Genomic DNA, 18,490 nt, shown 5'->3' on the forward strand with positions numbered 1-18,490 from the left:
CATTGGGTGAGGTTTTAGGGCTTGCTCACGAGCCTGGTGTTGATTTTGCCTCATTCCTTGCAGCCTCGCCAGAATCTCCTGCAGGCTGCTGGCCTTGTGGGCCAGACCAGCGGGGAACTGCTGCAGCAGATCGGGGAGAGCGACACCGACCCTCGGTTCCAGGTGAGTGCACCTGGTGGCATCCAGGGACACCCGCTCCCTAAAACCATCAGCCTTTGCACAGGACCTGGCAGGAGGGCTCAGGGCCGAAGCTTGGCCAGTGCCCGGTGGTGACTTTGCTGAGGGAGGGGACAGGCCGTTGCCCATCTCTGTCCCTAGAGCCGCTGTGATATAATGCCTCTTATCTTGTGGATTCCCACATAGATCCCAGAAAGCCGGTGTGCTTGGATCCTGCCTGCCTCTGACCCAAAGACGGTAAAAGCGGGCTGTAGGCATGGCTTGGTGGTCCCTGCCCCCTCCAGTGTGAGGGGTGCTCCTCTGGGGACTATCAGCTGAACTCTTTGGAAAAGGGCTCCTGTCAAAAATCTGCTTTTCTGGTGGTTGGCTCTCAGAAGTCCATGCACTCGGGTCGCTGCTTGGGTGGGCGCTGCCATGGGAGTCCTCCCTTGCAGCCGCCTTGGCTCCTGCCTGCCACTCCCTGCCTGTGGGAGCTGCCTGCCTGCCCCACCAGGGAGACCTAGGGTGGCTGGAGCCTCGTGGGGTGGTTCATTTTGGCTGAGCTGACTTCCAGTAGGCTTGCTTTCCCACGACTGCTCCTTCCAGCACAAGGGAGGTAGCACACTGTGCTGGGGAGGAGGATCCAGCCATAGTATAGACCAAAACAGGCTCCAGAAAGGAGGAGTTTCTGTTCATGGTGGCCACACAGCCTCAACACGAGCAGAAAAGCCTGGACAGATAGCCAAGGGGAGCGGAAAAGCTAGCACCAGGGCAGGAAGCCATGCTTGGCCAGGCAGCAGGGCCAGGACAGGGCAGCCCCAAGGGGTGGATTTAGGACCTGGAAGACAATTTGCACATGTGCAGCCGGATGCTCTGCCCTGCAGCTGCCAGACCCGAGTGTATCTACTTCCCTCCCTGGGCTCAGATGCAGCAGTCTGGGGACTCTGGAGCTGGGTGCATGCGCTCTCTGGTCTCTCCTCCTGTCTGGAAAGGTGGCGGATTGCAGCGGGAGTAGTCTTGGCTTGCAGGGGCCGAGGGGAGGCTGTGACACTTCTGGCTTGGTGGCTGGAGGCTTAGCTGTCGCGGGGTGCGGGGCCGCTCGCTGTGAGCATGCACACAGCAGGAGGATTGCAGGCGCAGCAGGCAGAGAGCGCTGCCCTGTGTACCAGGGTCTTTGCCCCAAGCATTTGCTGTCTAGCGCTGGTGCTGCCAGTTTTCGCTGGCAGCGTGCCACGGGAGCTAATCCTGATGTCTGCAGCGTGCTGTCATGTTTGATACCCTGCAGGAAAGCAGTCTGCTCTGTGCTGGTCGCTGCCTGTTGTGTGCTGGCAGCGCAGCCCCGTGCCTTCCCTGCCGCCCCTGAGGGAGAGGAGGCTGGTTGCTGTGTCATACCTCCTTTAGCCCCGGGAATGACAGCAGAGATGTAGCCCGTCACTCACGAGCTTAGAAAATAGCTGGCATGCTTGCAGTACAGGTGACTAGTGTGGGCAGCATCTCCCGCTTGTCTCTTGCTGGTGGGGTGAGCCCGTGGGCAGGCAGCTGCCCCCATTGTGGCTGTGCCACAGCTGGCTTGTGCCTGCCATTTGGCTGGAGGGGTTTGTTAGGTTTTTGCTGTTTGGCTTTGCACGGGGTGCAAAGCCAGGCAGTGCCGGCAGTGCCTTGCAGCATGTTGTCGCTGTGGTACAATCAGGGGCTCGGCACGGGTTGTTGCCTGGGGAGTGGGCAGTGAGCAGGTCGTGGGTGTTGGGGTGATGCTGAGCGTTGCTCGAGCTGTTCTGTGTGGCGTTCGTGGCAGTGCTGCGTGTGCAGGCTGTGGCTCAAGGCCGGGTTACAGCCTCACCGCCAGCTGTAGCACACAGTAGAGATGGAGTCAAGGTGTGCCAGCCACTCCAGGTGTTCAGTGCTGCTGGTACTGGGACAGAGTGGATGAAAGGCACCCGAGAGCTCACGTTTCCCTGCTGAATATTTCACAAGAGCCCTGCAGGCAGCTGCCGGTGCTTCCGCCGCCTTGGCTTCTGCGCTGACACTTTCTGTCTCCCCCAGGACATGCTCATGCAGCTGGCGAAGGCGGTGGCCAGCGCTGCTGCCGCGCTGGTGCTCAAAGCCAAGAACGTGGCTCAGAAAACAGAGGACGCAGCCCTGCAGACGCAGGTGATCGCGGCTGCCACCCAGTGCGCCCTCTCCACCTCCCAGCTGGTGGCCTGCACCAAGGTAAGCAGCAAGGTTAACCCTTGCCTCGGTGTGACTGCAAGCATCACTTGGCTGGTGGCAGCTCCATGGTGGGGTCATAGGTGTGCTAGGATCACACGTCCTCAGGCAGGACGTTAGGGTTCTGGCACCAGAAGCGTGGGCTGCCTTGGGCTGGGGTCCCTGCCACTGTGCCCAAGCACTGAATACCCTCTTTGGAGGAGCAGAAGTTGGGGACAGCTGTCCCCGCACAGCTCCTACAAGGAGCCCACCGCGCTCGCTGCCCAGCCTTTCTCCTCCTCTCCAGGTGGTGGCTCCCACAATCAGCTCCCCGGTTTGCCAGGAGCAGCTGATTGAGGCTGGCAAGTTGGTGGCCAAGTCGGCAGAGGGCTGCGTGGAGGCCTCCAAGGCAGCCACCAATGATGACCAGCTCCTGAAGCAGGTGGGGGTGGCAGCCACGGCCGTCACCCAGGCCCTGAACGACCTGCTGCAGCACATCAAGCAGCACGCCTTGGGCGGGCAGCCCATCGGGCGCTATGACCAGGCCACCGACACCATCCTCAACGTCACCGAGAACATATTCAGCTCTATGGGCGATGCTGGTGAGAGCAGCTGATGGCACGTGGGGTAAAGCACAGTGGATGGGGGGGGTGTCGGGGAGCCTATGGGACTTGCTAACAGTCCACCCTTCCTTTCTGTCCCAGGGGAAATGGTGCGGCAGGCTCGTATTCTGGCCCAGGCCACCTCCGACCTCGTCAATGCCATCAAAGCTGATGCGGAGGGAGAGACGGACCTGGAGAACTCACGCAAGCTGCTGAGCGCGGCCAAGATCCTGGCTGATGCCACTGCCAAGATGGTGGAGGCTGCGAAGGTCAGTGGCGTGGGGGAGGATGGATGCTGGCTTTGGTCCCCAGTCCCATCTGACACCATCGGCTCAGTGCTGTGGAGGGCCAAGCAGCCCTTGGGCAGGGGAGCGGTTCCCAGAGCAAGGTCCTGCATTGAGCTGGGGACCTGCGCAATGGAGTGGGGCTCCTCCTGGAGCTGTGGGTGGCAGCAGAGGAGCTGTTAGCTCTTCTGCTGCTGAGCTCTCCCAGAGAGGCCTTTGGCATCTCCCTGGCATTGCAGGCAGCCAGGCTGCCTGGGGGTGCTCCCCAGCGTCAGGCCAAAGCACAGCTGCTGCTTCAGGAGGACAAGGGACCTGGTGGCCCCTGCAAGGTGTGATGGGTTTCCTCTTTCTCCAGGGAGCCGCAGCACACCCGGACAGCGAGGAGCAGCAGCAGCGGCTGCGCGAGGCGGCGGAGGGGCTCCGCATGGCGACCAATGCCGCAGCCCAGAACGCCATTAAGAAGAAGCTTGTGCACAAGCTGGAGGTGAGATGCTGGGCAAGGGGGCCATGGAGGGCAAGCGGGCACGGTCAGCGAGTGAGACCTCGCCGGGACCCCCCACATCCCTGCACTTTCCAGAGGGATAAAGTCCTTTTCATGTACAGTGCCCATGCTGCATCCCACAGAGATCTCCCCACAGCTGCCTTCCTGTGGGGATTAAGGGCACGGACTCTGGCAGGCAACAACCAAAGACCCTTTATTGCTCTTTATCGGCATTCTTTATAGCAAACAGAAGCGTTCCACGCGCCGTCTGCAGCTTGCAGATTGGTTACAGCCTTGTGTTCACGCGCGTCTATGCTCTAGCGGATTGGCCTGTTCTTCTGATCAGGCGACATGCCTTCATGACCTTTACCTTGTTTACTCCTTTTCAGCAGCTCATTACTTCTTCCTTTGTCTTCTGCTTACGTGCCTTCTCAGGCCTCAGTGGCACATTGCTGGCTCATCAAGCTCAGTAATGTCCGTTGTTGAAGTTCCCATCCCCACACCTTCCCTTGTGCACACCGTGTCGCTTTGGTATGCCGGGCACCGAGGGTACTGGGGATGCTCCGGTGTCACAAGCAGAGAGGCATGGGAGGAGAAGTTTAGGGGGAGCTGGGCCCCAGTGTGTGGCTGGGGGGGCTCGGGGCAGGCTGGCCCGCCACTCCCATGCCTCCCCCCACCAGCACGCAGCCAAGCAAGCTGCCGCCTCTGCCACCCAGACCATCGCTGCCGCGCAGCACGCCGCCTCCTCCAACAAGAACCCTGCCGCGCAGCAGCAGCTGGTGCAGAGCTGCAAGGTAAGGGCGCAGGCCTGATCCTGGCATCTCCTGTGCTGCCTCTCCCTGTCCCTTCTCCCATCAGCCGTGCCGGGGTTCCATGCTCAGCTGCAGAGGGCAGGCAGGACCTTGCGGTCCTCATGCAGCTCCCCCGGGAGCCAGTCTTTCGGTCACTGGTCCTGGATTAGATCCATCTCCTCCTGGCTGAGCCTCTCCAGTGACCCTTCTCTCTGGCAGGTGGTGGCAGAGCAGATCCCGATGCTGGTGCAGGGCGTACGAGGAAGCCAGTCCCAGCCGGACAGCCCCAGTGCCCAGCTGGCTCTCATTGCTGCCAGCCAGAACTTCCTGCAGGTACCCACGCTGCCCAGAGCCTCACACACCGGCTCTGGCATTACAGCTTTCCTACCATGCCTGCCCCTCCTCTAAGAGAGCGGAAAACCTGCTGCACGTGGGCAGCTGAGAGATGCTGCATGTTTGTGCCCTTCTCACGGCTTTTTCTTTTGGCTTGGCAGCCTGGTGGGAAGATGGTAGCTGCAGCCAAGGCCACCGTCCCCACCATCACAGACCAAGCCTCTGCGATGCAACTCAGCCAGTGTGCCAAGAACTTGGCCGCGGCTCTGGCTGAGCTCCGCACAGCTGCCCAGAAGGTGAGAGGCTGGGTCCAGTCCCACAGCAGGACCCCAGAGCTGGGGGTGACAGTGGCAACAGCCCGGTGGCAGGTCATGGTCTCTGCCACAGCAGGGTGGGCTCAGCAGTCGCCTCACTCACCTTCCCTTCTCCCCCATCGCAGGCTCAGGAGGCATGTGGACCCCTGGAGATAGACTCTGCGCTGGGTCTGGTGCAGAGCCTGGAGAGGGACTTGCAGGAAGCCAAGGCAGCTGCCCGTGACGGCAAGCTCAAGCCTCTGCCGGGAGAGACGGTGAGGGCGCAGGGAAGGGTGGCTCAGGGTGATGCGGGGTGCGCGCTGGAGCAGGGGAGCTGCCAGAAGGTGCAGCCCACCAGCATGTCCCCACTCATCCCCCCGCAGATGGAGAAATGTGCCCAGGACCTGGGGAACAGCACGAAAGCCGTCAGCTCTGCCATCGCTCACCTCCTGGGAGAGGTGGCCCAGGGCAACGAGAACTACACAGGTACTGGCCTCCACGCTGGGGCTGGGAGAGGGGAGGGGACCGTGCCAGCAGCCACTGACCTCTCCGTCCCCCCAGGGATCGCTGCCCGAGAGGTGGCCCAGGCCCTGCGCTCGCTCAGCCAGGCTGCCCGTGGCGTGGCAGCCAGCACCCCCGACCCGCAGGCACAGAGCGCCATGCTAGAGTGTGCCAGCGACGTCATGGATAAAGCTAACAACCTCATCGAGGAGGCGCGGAAAGCAGTGGCCAAGCCTGGTGACCCAGACAGCCAGCAGCGCCTGGCCCAGGTAGGGGGAGTGGGGACCCGCGTACCCCTGACCAGCCCGCAGGAAGAGCATGGGGTTGGCCGGGAGATGGTGACCGCTCTTTGCTTCTCCGCAGGTGGCCAAGGCAGTGTCGCAGGCCCTGAGCCGCTGCGTCAACTGTCTGCCAGGGCAGCGGGACGTGGATGCTGCCATCCGCATGGTGGGAGAGGCCAGCAAGAGGCTGCTTGCAGATTCGGTGAGCTGAGCAAGGGCGGGAGGGGAAGGGGGAAGCCTTGCAGGGATGCGAGATGGTCTGTCCACGCCAGGTTCCTCTGTAGCATATGCCCAAGCATGTGCCAGACCTTCATCCTCCATCTCCATCCTCCTCGCTGCCTCTCCTAACACCTCTCCCTGCCTCCAGTTCCCTCCCAGCACCAAGAATTTCCAGGAGGCGCAGAGCCAGCTGAACCGAGCGGCCGCAGGGCTCAACCAGTCTGCCAACGAGCTGGTGCAGGCATCGCGTGGCACCCCTCAAGACTTGGCCAAGTCCTCTGGCAAATTTGGGCAGGACTTCAATGAGTTCCTGCAAGCAGGAGTGGAGATGGCCAGCCAATTCCCGGTGAGAGCAAACGCCTGTTGGGGGATCCTGGGTACAGTGAGTGGTTTGGGGTGCCTGGGAGGGCAGCTGACCACAGGCAGGGTGGCCCAGCAGCAGTGGTTACAGTGGCTGTAGCCAACGCAGCTGGTGAGATGGGGACTGGGGCTGTGCAAAACTGCAACAGCAGGGAGAAGGTGGCTTGGGTTTGTTCAGCAAGCATTGCCACCGTATCCTTGCTGTTGGCGGGCGAGTTAGACGAAGGGAACCGGCTCAGCTTAAAAACCGCTGGAGAAGACCCAGGGTGGGTGTGGAGCTTGGAAACCTGCTGCAGGTAACTCTTCTTGGCTCCCTTCTTGGCTCCTTGCAGAATAAGGAAGACCAGGCACAGGTGGTGTCGAACTTGAAGAGCATCTCCATGTCCTCCAGCAAGCTGCTGCTGGCTGCAAAGGCGCTCTCTGCCGACCCTGCAGCCCCCAACCTCAAGAATCAGCTGGCAGCAGCGGCACGGTAGGAGGAACCGTTCCCTGTGAACTGTTTGCTGTAGCAGTGGGTCCGGGTGTTGGAGCTGGTGTTGATCCATGGGTCTTTCTCCCCTGTCCCCGGCAGGGCCGTGACCGACAGCATTAACCAGCTGATCACCATGTGCACCCAGCAGGCGCCAGGCCAGAAGGAGTGCGACAATGCCCTGCGGGAGCTGGAGGTGAGAAGCTACATCTTGACAAGGCAGTGGAGGGGCTGAGATGGCTGGGTGCTGAGACGGTGGGGAGTGGGGAGCTGCACCCTGCTGCGAGGGGCAGGAGGGAGCAAAGAGGAGGTGCAAGTGGAGGTCGCGGACCCTTCCCTTGGATGTGACACCCGTGTCCCTACAGACGGTGAAGGAGCTGTTGGAGAACCCCACCCAGACCGTCAACGACATGTCCTACTTCAACTGCCTTGACAGTGTCATGGAGAACTCCAAGGTGAGCCCTGAGCTGGAGGTGGAGGTTTGGGGAAGGATGGGGAGGTTTGGGAAGGATGTGGGGGCAAAGGGACGTGGGCATCCTCCCCTGTTGATGAAGCACAGTGACCTCTGAACCTGGGAGCATGGTACGGGAGCGGGAAGTGGTCTCTAACTGGTGCATGGTGTGTCCTGCAGGTGCTGGGCGAGTCCATGGCTGGCATCTCCCAGAATGCCAAGAACAGCAAACTGCCCGAGTTCGGTGACTCCATCAGTGCCGCCTCCAAAGCTCTCTGTGGGCTGACGGAGGCAGCTGCCCAGGTGAGACACACTCAGTCCCAGCCCTGAGTGTTACCCCTGGTGCATAGTTGCTGTATGCACCTCTCCAAGCCTGCCCCCATGGGATGGTGCTGCCAGCCTCCTCCACAGCCCGTGCCTGCTCTGAGCCTCCCCACCGTGTGCAAGCTCCCTCTCACCACCTCTCTCGTTCTCCTAGGCTGCCTACCTTGTGGGGGTCTCGGACCCCAACAGCCAGGCTGGACAGCAGGGCTTGGTAGACCCCACTCAGTTTGCCAGAGCTAACCAAGCCATACAGATGGCCTGCCAGAATCTGGTGGATCCTGCCTGCACCCAGTCCCAGGTGAGTATGAGGTGGGGCACCGTTACAGGCATTTTCTTTTATGAAAGGGAGCGTGAGGCTAGTTGGAAGAGCTGCATCCCAAGAATTGGCCGAGATTATGGCTAGTGTCTCATCAGGCCCCATTGGCTGTACTGGGAACCAGCTGGCAGCTTTGGTGCAAGGGTGACAGTCCAGATGGGGGGCTGTATGGGCCTGCAGGACCTTGGCAATCTTTCTTGGGTCACAAGAGGGACTCCTGTGGTCACTGGTGCCCCACGCGGGGCCGGTGGGAAGGGAGAGCTGCGGGGATGGGGAGTCATGGTGGATCCTGCCTTACCCTGCTCTTCCCTGCAGGTGCTGTCAGCAGCCACCATCGTAGCAAAGCACACCTCGGCCCTGTGCAACACATGCCGCCTGGCCTCCTCCCGCACGGCCAACCCTGTGGCCAAGCGCCAGTTCGTCCAGTCAGCCAAGGAGGTGGCCAATAGCACGGCCAACCTGGTGAAGACCATCAAGGTGCGGTCTCCCTCCTGTGGCACTGTGGTGGGGATGGGATTTGGGGCATGGTGGGGGTTGGATAACTGCTCTGGTCTTTCCACACCAGGCCCTGGATGGCGAGTTCAACGAGGAGAACCGGGAGCGGTGCCGTGCCGCCACCGCCCCTCTCATAGAGGCCGTGGATAACCTGACAGCCTTTGCCTCCAACCCGGAGTTTGCCACTGTTCCTGCCCAGATCAGCCTGGAGGTGGGATGCCACAGGGGCAGGGAAGATGTGGTCTGGCTGTGACAGGGGCTGCTTGTAGGGTGGGGAGGAGCTGTGCCTCCCCCTGAGCTTGGGATGGAGTCCTAGTGCGGGGCTGGTGCCTTGGGGGGTGCGATGGGGAGGTGGCAGCCAGCCTTGGGCTTCAAGGGGCTGCTCCGGGGTGAGAGTCGTGGGAGAGGGAGTAACTTCCCATGCACAGTCCCTTGCCTCACCAGCCCATCATCTCCCTGTGCAGGGACGCAGAGCCATGGAGCCCATTGTCTCTTCAGCCAAGACCATGCTGGAGAGTTCTGCTGGCCTCATCCAGACCGCCCGCTCTCTGGCTGTCAACCCCAAGGACCCACCGCAGTGGTCGGTGCTAGCTGGCCACTCTCGCACTGTCTCGGACTCCATCAAGAAGCTGATCACCAACATGAGGTGAGGAGAGTCCTGCCCACTTGACTGTGGCTCTGTCCCTGCTGGCAGGTACCCCTGCTCTGAGCGAGCATTCCTGGGGATGTTTTGGCCCATCATCTCCTTGGCTGCTGCTGGCGGCAGGAGGCAAGGGATGGGACAGAAGATGCCATCCCTCTTGTCCTGCGCGGGAGCTGCTCCTCCAGCCCTGGCATGGGTTAATGGGAACACATGCTGGCATGCCTGGGCTTTATGACACTGGCTTGCCCCAAAGCCCGGGAGAGGGTTCCTGCCCCTCACTGGCACCAGCTGAGGCTGGGCACGAAGGGGTGGCATAGCACCTGCCAGCGCTGGGCTGATCCTTCTGTCACACAGGGACAAAGCTCCAGGACAGCGAGAGTGTGACGAGGCCATTGAGGTCCTGAACAGATGCATGCGGGAGGTGGACCAGGCCTCCCTCGCTGCCATCAGCCAGCAGCTGGCCCCCCGAGAAGATATCTCCCAGGAGGTGGGTCAGGGATGTGCCGTTGCAAGCTTAACAGGGATGGGCGTCCTTCCCCCTGGCTCCCAGCATGACACGGTGACCCCAGCCCTGCTGCAACCTCATGCAACGCTCTCTCTTTGCAACAGGCTTTGCACAACCAGATGATCACAGCTGTCCAGGAGATCAGCAACCTGATTGAGCCTGTGGCCAGCGCGGCGCGGGCCGAGGCATCACAGCTGGGGCACAAGGTAACACGGGGATGGGGAGCTGCTGATGAGGCACTCAGTGCGCGTGGAGGAGCTCATGGTGGGAGGAGAGGCACAAGGCAGCTGGGGCTGGAAGCTGCTAATGCTCATGCTGCTCTTCCCTAGGTGTCGCAGATGGCTCAGTACTTTGAGCCGCTCATTATGGCGGCTATCGGCGCTGCCTCCAAAACGCCCAACCACCAGCAGCAGATGAACCTCCTGGACCAGACCAAAACGCTGGCCGAGTCCGCCCTGCAGATGCTGTACACGGCCAAGGAGGCTGGTGGGAACCCCAAGGTGAGCCGGAGGGGCACATGTCAGTGGCGTGCTCCCCTTTGCGTGTGGGTGCACATGCGTGTGCCAGACACAGAAACCTGGGATAAATGTGCAGCATCCCTGTCAGGAGGGGAGCCACTGCCCGCCTTCCCTCACTCTGGCTTGTTCTTGCAGCAAGCTGCCCACACCCAGGAGGCTCTGGAGGAGGCCGTACAGATGATGAAGGAAGCAGTGGAGGACCTGACCACCACCCTGAATGAGGCAGCCAGCGCTGCAGGTGTTGTGGGGGGCATGGTGGACTCCATCACCCAGGCCATCAACCAGGTGAGGGGAGCGTGGAGAGGACCTGGCCAGGGCTAGGGGTGGGAGAGAGGAAGAGTCAGGGTCAAACCCTACAAGGTCTTTGTGATGGAGCTGGAGCCAGAGTCTCCTGATGGTCTCTTGCAGCTGGACGAGGGGCCGATGGGTGAGCCAGAGGGGACCTTTGTGGACTACCAGACCACGATGGTGAAGACAGCTAAGGCCATCGCAGTGACTGTGCAGGAGATGGTGGGTGAAAGCAAGCCTGTCACTGCAGAAAGCGCTGCCTGCCACTCAGGCAGGCGACTGCCCTCCTTGCTTGCCTGTCCTAGCGTAGGGCCCCTCCAACTCTGGCTCTTCTTCCATCGGCAGGTCACCAAATCTACCACCAACCCGGACGAGCTGGGCATACTGGCCAACCAACTCACCAACGACTATGGGCAGCTGGCGCAAGAGGCCAAGCCAGCTGCGCTCACCGCCGAGAATGAGGAGGTGCGAGCACGGGGGGGAGTGCTGCAGCATGCCATGGGGCAGAGCAGGGTCTGCTGGGGCATGAGAGCAGAGGGCAGGGACACTCGAACCTCCCGTCGCAGCTGGGGGCAGGCAGCATTCGCACCTCCCCTGTAACACGGTGTGGAAACGTGGAGCAAAGCCGTGTTTCCTTTTTCCTCCTCCTGAGTGGGAGAATTGGGAGAGAGGAGCTGGGTCGGGGCGGCTGGTGTTTCCCAGCGGGTATTAGGGATGCGGGGCTTAGTTGCCTGCCAGCTTTCTCACACATGTATTCCTCTCCAGATCGGCTCCCACATCAAGCGCCGGGTGCAGGAGCTGGGTCATGGCTGCGCTGCCCTGGTCACCAAGGCTGGAGCGCTGCAGTGCAGCCCCAGCGATGCCTACACCAAGAAGGAGCTGATAGAGAGTGCACGCAAGGTTTCTGAGAAGGTGAGCGGCCTGGAGAGAGGGGCAACAGCGTGGCAAGGTGGGAGGGATGCTGGATTGAGCCGTGTGCCCTTGGAGCCTCCACGCTAGGTTCTTCCCTGGTCCTGTTGGGCTCTGCTGGCTCTCTCAGCCATGCTCGCCCTGCCCAGCTGCTGGGGTGGAGGATGGATCCCCCTCTCCAGGCACCGTAACAGCAGCTGGTGCTGTGATGGCTGAGTGTGATGTCCAGGTGCTGCCTGCTGACGTGCCAATGATGGCCTGCCAGAGGAGACTGATCTACACACTGGTGGCAGCCCAGGGCTCTCCAGATCAGTTCTTCCAGTGGTGGGCGTAGTGTTTGCTCCATCTCCAGCCAAGCCTGAAGCTCATGCTGGGTGATCAATCTCCCCTTCATCTTTTGCTGGTGTGGTGGAAAGCGTCCTGTCCATCAGTCAATCTAAAGAACATCTGAATAACAGATGAAAACATGGCTAAAAGCCTCTAGTCAATAAGGCAGTGGTAGAGCAGCAAAGCTAGTAAGCAAGTGTACAACAGCAAAACACTTGTTCATAGTGCCTGGCACATGCCTGCACGCTCAGGACCTCCTGCAGGTCCTTCCTTTCCAAGATTGCTTTCCATCAGGAAATTTGTTCTCCTATGAGTGCTTGCCCAAGTACAGAAATTGAGTTTAGCAGCTAAAGAAGGAACAAGCTGCAATGTTCTGATGCTCATCATGCAAACCTTATTAATTTGGAAACTAGCAGAGTCCAATATCTCCTGGACCCCCAAACACAATAGGTACAGGGTAAAAATAAATAAACAGAAGCTAAGAAGGGGTGTCCAGACCATGCGATTCCCAGTTCCCCTCCTTGGTGTGAAGCGGCTCCATCCTGGGAGGTATCGGAGAATGTGTGTGGTGGAGGTTGCCTGAACCTGCTCTGCTCCCCAGTCACCTTACTTGTACCCTGCAGGTGTCTCACGTGCTGGCAGCCCTGCAGGCTGGGAACCGTGGGACGCAAGCCTGCATCACAGCAGCCAGCGCCGTTTCTGGCATCATTGCTGACCTCGACACCACCATCATGTTTGCCACGGCAGGAACCCTCAACCGGGAGAACTCGGAGACCTTCGCTGACCACAGGTACCCAGGCACCTCGTCCAGCCTCTGCTCAGCCAGAGACGGGGGTCAGACTGTGTCCCCTGGTCTCCCACCTTTCTGAGCTGTGGACCAGCTCCAAGGAGAGCTGCAAATTCAGGTCACACTGACTGTGTTGCCCCTCCAGCTTGTACATACAGAAGGCAGGGTCCACAGCCTCTCTACACCCCGAGGACCATGTGTGCGTGTAGAGGGCTGTGTCCCTTCTGACTCCCTTCTTCTCCCTAGGGAGGGCATCTTGAAAACAGCCAAGGCGCTGGTGGAGGACACCAAGGTGCTGGTGCAGAACGCCACGGCCAGCCAGGAGAAGCTAGCCCAGGCTGCCCAGTCGTCAGTGTCCACTATCACCCGCCTGGCGGAGGTGGTAAAACTGGGTGCCGCGAGCCTGGGATCTGAAGACCCGGAGACTCAGGTGGGTTGGGAGGTGTGGGGTGAACGGAGGTTGCTCATAGCTTGCTTGAAGGGGCTGAGGGTTGAAGGTGTTGTGTGGTGCTCTGGGCTGGACTCTGCGTCTCATGGAGAGGGCTGGCTGGGCTTTGGCTTGTGCTGGCTGCGCTGTATACGTGTATGCTGTGTGCCCTGGGGTGCCCACATTTCCCATTGCTGGGCCACACAGCCTGAGTGTGGCTGTAGCCAAACTGTTGTCCTGGTCTTGCTCTCCCCAGGTAGTCCTGATCAATGCTGTGAAGGATGTGGCCAAGGCACTTGGGGATCTGATCGGTGCCACCAAGGCAGCTGCTGGCAAAGCTGGGGATGACCCTGCTGTCTACCAGCTGAAGAACTCTGCCAAGGTCTGAGCTGGGTGTGAGGGCAACAAGGGGATGGGGCAGGGGAGGCTGGAGAAAGAGCAGGGGGGCTTCTCTGCCTGTCTGGGGGCAGGAGGACAACCAGGGAGCAGTCAGGGCAAGGTGGGGGAGGAAGGGGCACATAAAAGGTGGGGCACAACATGCAGAAGAGGCATTGGTGGGAGGACAAGACGAGGTCGTGTGAGTAGAGTATGGGGACAGGGCCATTTTGGACCAAACCACGAGGGAGGGACAGGTGCCAGCAGCAGCCCAGAGCTTGTGTGGGGCTTCACCTGGCTCCCTTCTCCCTTCCACAGGTGATGGTGACAAATGTCACTTCCTTGCTGAAGACAGTGAAAGCCGTTGAGGATGAGGCCACGAAGGGGACGCGGGCACTGGAGGCCACAATAGAGCACATACGCCAAGAGCTGGCAGTGAGTACAGCCGCGGTGCTGCGGCTGCCGTCCCACTTGCCAGCTGCCCTGTGCCTCACTGCTGCCTCTCACCTCACAGGTCTTCTCCTCCCCCGTGCCTCCTGCCAAAGTCTCCACGCCGGAGGACTTCATCCGTATGACAAAAGGCATCACGATGGCCACGGCCAAAGCGGTGGCCGCTGGCAACTCGTGTCGTCAGGAGGATGTCATCGCTACGGCCAACCTGAGCCGCCGTGCCATCGCAGATATGCTGCGTGCCTGCAAGGTGGGTTGGGCAGGGGACACGGGTCTAGCACGGGTTTGTGGGTGGCTGTGGGTGCCAGCAGGGTGGTGCTGGATGTGAATCGGGGCTTCCCTGTCTCTGGGTTTCAGGAAGCCGCCTACCACCCGGAGGTGAGCGGGGATGTGCGGCAGCGGGCGCTGCGCTTCGGTAAGGAGTGTGCCGATGGCTACCTGGAGCTGCTGGAGCATGTGCTGGTGGTGAGTGTCCCCGTCCCGGTTCCCAGGGTGGGCAGAGGCTGCCCATGGATGCCAGGGTGCTCCCCAGATGCCCAAGGTCCTCTGGGCTCTGCACCTCCTCCCGCTGAGGTCTTTGCACAGCTCCCTTCACTGCCTGGGCCGGCACAGCACGTGGCCGAGCCCCTGCCATGGAAGCAGATGTCAGAGAGATGAACAGGCTCTGACGAAAGATATTTGGCTAACAACAGATGGAGATTAACTGGCCATAAGCAGATAGAAGCTGGAAATTCAACAACAGGGAAGCAAAATACTGAAGCAGCTTCCAGTAAAAGTGGTGGGAGTAAGAGACTTCAGGCAGTGTGAAAACAGAGCTTGTTAAGCTCACAGCAGAGTGGGAGACAGGCAGTGCCCACGATAGCAGAGGTGATGACTGCGAGCACCAGCTGCACCCTTTTTATCCGGTCTTCCTCTATCTCAGTCCTCCTGAGGACTTCAGCTGGCTGCTTTAATTAGCTGTGCTACAAGATGAGTGTACTTTACAAGAAGCAAATTAAGAACACAGAGCAGTAGAAAGGATCCAGTGAGGTCCTTCCAGCGGTTTGCATTCCTGGCGAGATCACAGAGGTGGAGTCAAGGGCACTGGAGGGATGCGCAGACCCAGCCCGCAGAGCTGCGAGAGCCCTCGAACCAGGGTCAGGGCAAAGATTGAGGGCGAGTCAGCTCTGTGGCAAGGTTTTGCTAAGCTGGTTAGAAGGGCTTGGTGAGAGTCTGCCATTCAGGTTCACCAGATACAAGGTGGTGGAGCTCAGACTGTGGTTTCCTGCAGGAAAAGCCCCCTTAGGCAGAGGGTAACCAGCACTGGCAGCACAAAGAGGAGGTGGGCAGGAATCGATGGCTAGAAATTGAAGCCGGGTGGAAGGGAAGTCAAAGGGTGGTTTTAGCCAAAGGAGGTAACCACTGGGGTACAGTTCCACAGGGAGCAGTGAGTTTTCTGTCCCGTGCATCTGGATCAAATGTCTGTCTCGAAGATGCTTTAGCCACACGTAAGTCATGGCAGCCAAGGCTGAAGTGCTGAGGAGAAATTCTCTGGCTGACCTGTTGTTAACAGATGACTTAGTGTGGTAGTGTCCAAGGTCAGCCTACTTGCAGGAACACGCTCTTCTGCTGTATTTTGGGTGTAACCGTCCAGCTGCATGCGACGTCTCTTGAATAGCATACATTGGTACCTCCATAAAATGTTCACTGAAGGTGCATCTTACTAAGCTCATAGCCTCCAGGGTGCCTTTGGCGCCAGACAGAGACCATTTAGCAGTTTTAAACACGTCAGAGCAGATAGCAGGCTTAATAATGTGGCATTTAGTCTGGATGTGCTTATGAGCATGTGTGCCATCAGCTCGGGGACTCCGAGCCATGTGCAGCTCCAGTGACTTTGCTGGGATGGCCCCACGCAAGTCCGAGGATAAAGCCATGACTGCCCCAGCCTCCGCAGCACTCCGGCCTGCAAAGGCAGGAATGAAGGACGTGGGTCACATTTATCAGAGGGCAGCAGGTTCCTGGAAAGCCACGAGCAGGAAGGATGTAGGGGAATGGGGGGGAGATGGCGGATGCGATGCTGCCTCGCTCCCTGGCAGCAGCAAGTCCATTGCCGTACGCTGGGTCCCCACGGGAACCAGTGCTTTGCACAGAGCATGAACAAGCGTGGTTAGGGTTTGAGAAAGAGGGTTATTTGACTCAGGATGGAAAATGTGGCTCCCGGCAGAGGAGTGGGAAAGCCTGCATATTTCACTGGGGAGGGGAAGGAATTTGAACCTCCACAGGGACTTGGTATTTGGTAACAATAGGTCTCTCCTTCCAAAAGCAGAGAGATCTGGTGGCTGAAAACTGAAGGAATTCAGGGTGGGGAGAAATAGGTGTAAAGGGGGGCGAGGAGGAGAGCGGCTCCGTGGCTGCTCTGGGTGTAGGTGGCTCCTCCAGCTGTGGGAGCCTCATCCAGGTGCCCCAGCTCCCCCAGCCCTGCGAGGCTGAGGTATGAGCTAATGTTGGCAGCACGGGAGGTCCCTCCCGGGACCTCTGGTCCTTCATTCCCACCTCTCTTCTTGGCTGTCCTTCACCCCCCACTGGAGAGCACCCACCTTCCCCTGCCCTCCCCATGCCCCCCCGTCTCCAGCACCTGCGTGTTCCAGCCGGGGCGTTCACTGCTTTCTTCTCTCTCTTCTCCCTCCCTCCCTGTCAGCCGGTGAGTAAGGTGACATTGGGGTGCCTGCTGGTGTCTAACCTCAGCATGAACCTTGCTCACGGCGTGTCTGCGTGCCCAGCCCAGTGCTGGGGTGGCACTTGCGTGTGTCCACAGGGACCCCGGGGTCCGTGTGTGTGCATATGTACTCACACCCGCTCTAGCTGATGGGCAGCTGTCTCCTGTGCAGTGTGAGTCGGGCCAGCGGTGAGCTCTGCTTGTGCGTACAGACCCTGCGTGTGTGCACACGTGTGTGCTGTGGTGTGTGCATGTGTCCCTCCCCACCCCAGTGAAGGACCCTTATGGCTCTGCCTGCCACATTGTCGTGCCGGGGCCAGCCCTCCCGGGCTGGGACGTGGCTCTAGGGTCCCCCTCTTTGCCCGGCTTGTGTTTGCAGACAAATCTCCAAAATGGAGACGGTGAGGGGGAAATGCTTCTGGAGCTTGAAATGCTTGGGAGGGGTGGGGGGAAGAAGTCCTGGAGGGGGTAGCTGCTGAGTGCAGGAAGGCTTGCACTGAAGGTCTTGTGTCTGCAAGATGTCCCAGAAGCTGTGGATGCAGAAGGGCTAAGGGGAAGCTCATCCCATCCTCAGGCAGCAGGAGACCAGCCAGGGTCACTTGAGAGAGCATCACAGATAACACCTGATGTGTACATGTGTGGGGGAGATGGGGGATCCCACCCTCCTTCCTGGGGGAGCACAACCCAAACAGACCTATGAGGTCCCCCTTTTCCAGGTACTTACATCTGCTCCTTCCCCGCAGATCCTGCAGAAGCCGACTCACGAGCTGAAGCAGCAGCTGGCAGGCTACTCCAAGCGCGTAGCCAGCTCTGTCACTGAGCTCATCCAGGCAGCCGAGGCCATGAAAGGTAAGGAAAGGTCCTGCTCAAAGGGACAGGACCGAGGGCTGGGATTAGGGTGGAGGGCTCAGCAGCTGATGGAGGAGGTAGGGCGAGTCAGGCACGCAGGTTTAACCTGCCTCGCTTCTCGGTTTTTCTAGGGACAGAGTGGGTTGACCCAGAAGACCCCACTGTCATCGCTGAGAATGAGCTGCTGGGGGCAGCGGCTGCCATCGAGGCTGAAGCCAAGAAGCTGGAGCAGCTCAAACCAAGAGCCAAGCCCAAGGTAGTGGTGCTGAGCCTTGGCTGAGCCCCATGCTCAGCTTGGGGTGGGCTGGGGCTCTCCTGCCTGTGCTTCAGGCAGGTATGAAGCCCCATCCAACAGCCGGACTCTATTGCTGCGCTCCCGCTGCCTCCCACATCCCCAGCTGGACCTTCCTCAGGCAACCCACACCCTCCTGCACCCCACAGCCCTTAATCCAGCTTTATATGTGCCCCCTCAGCCCCTGCAGCCATCATCCTGCTCTGCTCTGTCTATCCCAGCACCCCTCCCTGCCTGGGACTGACACCCTGCTTTTGCCCACAGCAAGCAGATGAGAGCCTGAACTTTGAGGAGCAGATCCTGGAAGCTGCCAAATCCATTGCTGCAGCCACGAGCGCCCTGGTGAAGGCAGCCTCAGCGGCCCAGCGAGAACTAGTGGCCCAAGGAAAGGTAAGACTGGAAGAGGGAAAGAAATAAGAAAATGTAGTTCTCCCTTCTCCCGGGGCTGCTTGTAGCCCTCGTGCCCCGTGGCAAGAGGTGCGCGGGGCAGTGAGCCTCACTCCTCTTCTCCTTCCTCACAGGTGGGCGCCATCCCCGCCAATGCAGTGGATGATGGACAGTGGTCCCAGGGACTCATTTCAGCCGTGAGTGTCAGGGTCATGCTCAGGGGGATAGGGGGGACCCTCCTCTTGGCTCCTGCTGCAAAGATGAGGATGCTCTGCCCTTGCACTTCTCCTTGGTGGAAGAAGCAGCCATGCTTCTTGCTCCCTCTCCCACCAGCTGAGACATGCCGTGGAAGCTGGTTGTTGCCATCCTGTGCCCCACAACCCCCCTGGGGCCGGTCAGGGCATACCCTCCGGGTATGGGGGAGGCTCCCGTACCCCCCCTGACAGCCTCTCTCGCCGCAGGCACGCATGGTGGCTGCCGCCACCAACCACCCGT

General features: G+C 60.0%; 1 protein-coding gene across 1 annotated transcript in view; it reads left to right on the forward strand.

The window, feature by feature from the left end:
- TLN1 (talin 1) overlaps positions 1–18,490 on the forward strand; it is a 35,690-nt gene that overhangs the window by 8,670 nt on the left and 8,530 nt on the right. Inside the window, exons 16-54 of the mRNA XM_009334821.1 lie at positions 64–162; positions 2,200–2,367; positions 2,651–2,945; positions 3,048–3,214; positions 3,585–3,713; positions 4,391–4,504; positions 4,721–4,834; positions 4,996–5,130; positions 5,274–5,402; positions 5,511–5,613; positions 5,689–5,897; positions 5,992–6,111; positions 6,277–6,474; positions 6,821–6,960; positions 7,060–7,153; positions 7,323–7,412; positions 7,589–7,711; positions 7,887–8,030; positions 8,364–8,525; positions 8,614–8,754; positions 9,008–9,189; positions 9,541–9,673; positions 9,796–9,897; positions 10,021–10,191; positions 10,345–10,494; positions 10,618–10,719; positions 10,843–10,962; positions 11,263–11,409; positions 12,357–12,523; positions 12,767–12,950; positions 13,204–13,329; positions 13,641–13,757; positions 13,837–14,022; positions 14,130–14,237; positions 17,211–17,316; positions 17,448–17,572; positions 17,873–17,998; positions 18,130–18,192; positions 18,457–18,488. Coding sequence (XP_009333096.1) covers positions 64–162; positions 2,200–2,367; positions 2,651–2,945; positions 3,048–3,214; positions 3,585–3,713; positions 4,391–4,504; positions 4,721–4,834; positions 4,996–5,130; positions 5,274–5,402; positions 5,511–5,613; positions 5,689–5,897; positions 5,992–6,111; positions 6,277–6,474; positions 6,821–6,960; positions 7,060–7,153; positions 7,323–7,412; positions 7,589–7,711; positions 7,887–8,030; positions 8,364–8,525; positions 8,614–8,754; positions 9,008–9,189; positions 9,541–9,673; positions 9,796–9,897; positions 10,021–10,191; positions 10,345–10,494; positions 10,618–10,719; positions 10,843–10,962; positions 11,263–11,409; positions 12,357–12,523; positions 12,767–12,950; positions 13,204–13,329; positions 13,641–13,757; positions 13,837–14,022; positions 14,130–14,237; positions 17,211–17,316; positions 17,448–17,572; positions 17,873–17,998; positions 18,130–18,192; positions 18,457–18,488 — 5,321 coding nt within the window. The remainder of the gene's footprint in view (positions 1–63; positions 163–2,199; positions 2,368–2,650; positions 2,946–3,047; positions 3,215–3,584; positions 3,714–4,390; positions 4,505–4,720; positions 4,835–4,995; positions 5,131–5,273; positions 5,403–5,510; positions 5,614–5,688; positions 5,898–5,991; positions 6,112–6,276; positions 6,475–6,820; positions 6,961–7,059; positions 7,154–7,322; positions 7,413–7,588; positions 7,712–7,886; positions 8,031–8,363; positions 8,526–8,613; positions 8,755–9,007; positions 9,190–9,540; positions 9,674–9,795; positions 9,898–10,020; positions 10,192–10,344; positions 10,495–10,617; positions 10,720–10,842; positions 10,963–11,262; positions 11,410–12,356; positions 12,524–12,766; positions 12,951–13,203; positions 13,330–13,640; positions 13,758–13,836; positions 14,023–14,129; positions 14,238–17,210; positions 17,317–17,447; positions 17,573–17,872; positions 17,999–18,129; positions 18,193–18,456; positions 18,489–18,490) is intronic.

This window comes from Pygoscelis adeliae, unplaced genomic scaffold, assembly GCF_000699105.1.
Source record: "Pygoscelis adeliae isolate BGI_AS28 unplaced genomic scaffold, ASM69910v1 Scaffold102, whole genome shotgun sequence".
Lineage (NCBI taxonomy): Eukaryota > Metazoa > Chordata > Aves > Sphenisciformes > Spheniscidae > Pygoscelis > Pygoscelis adeliae.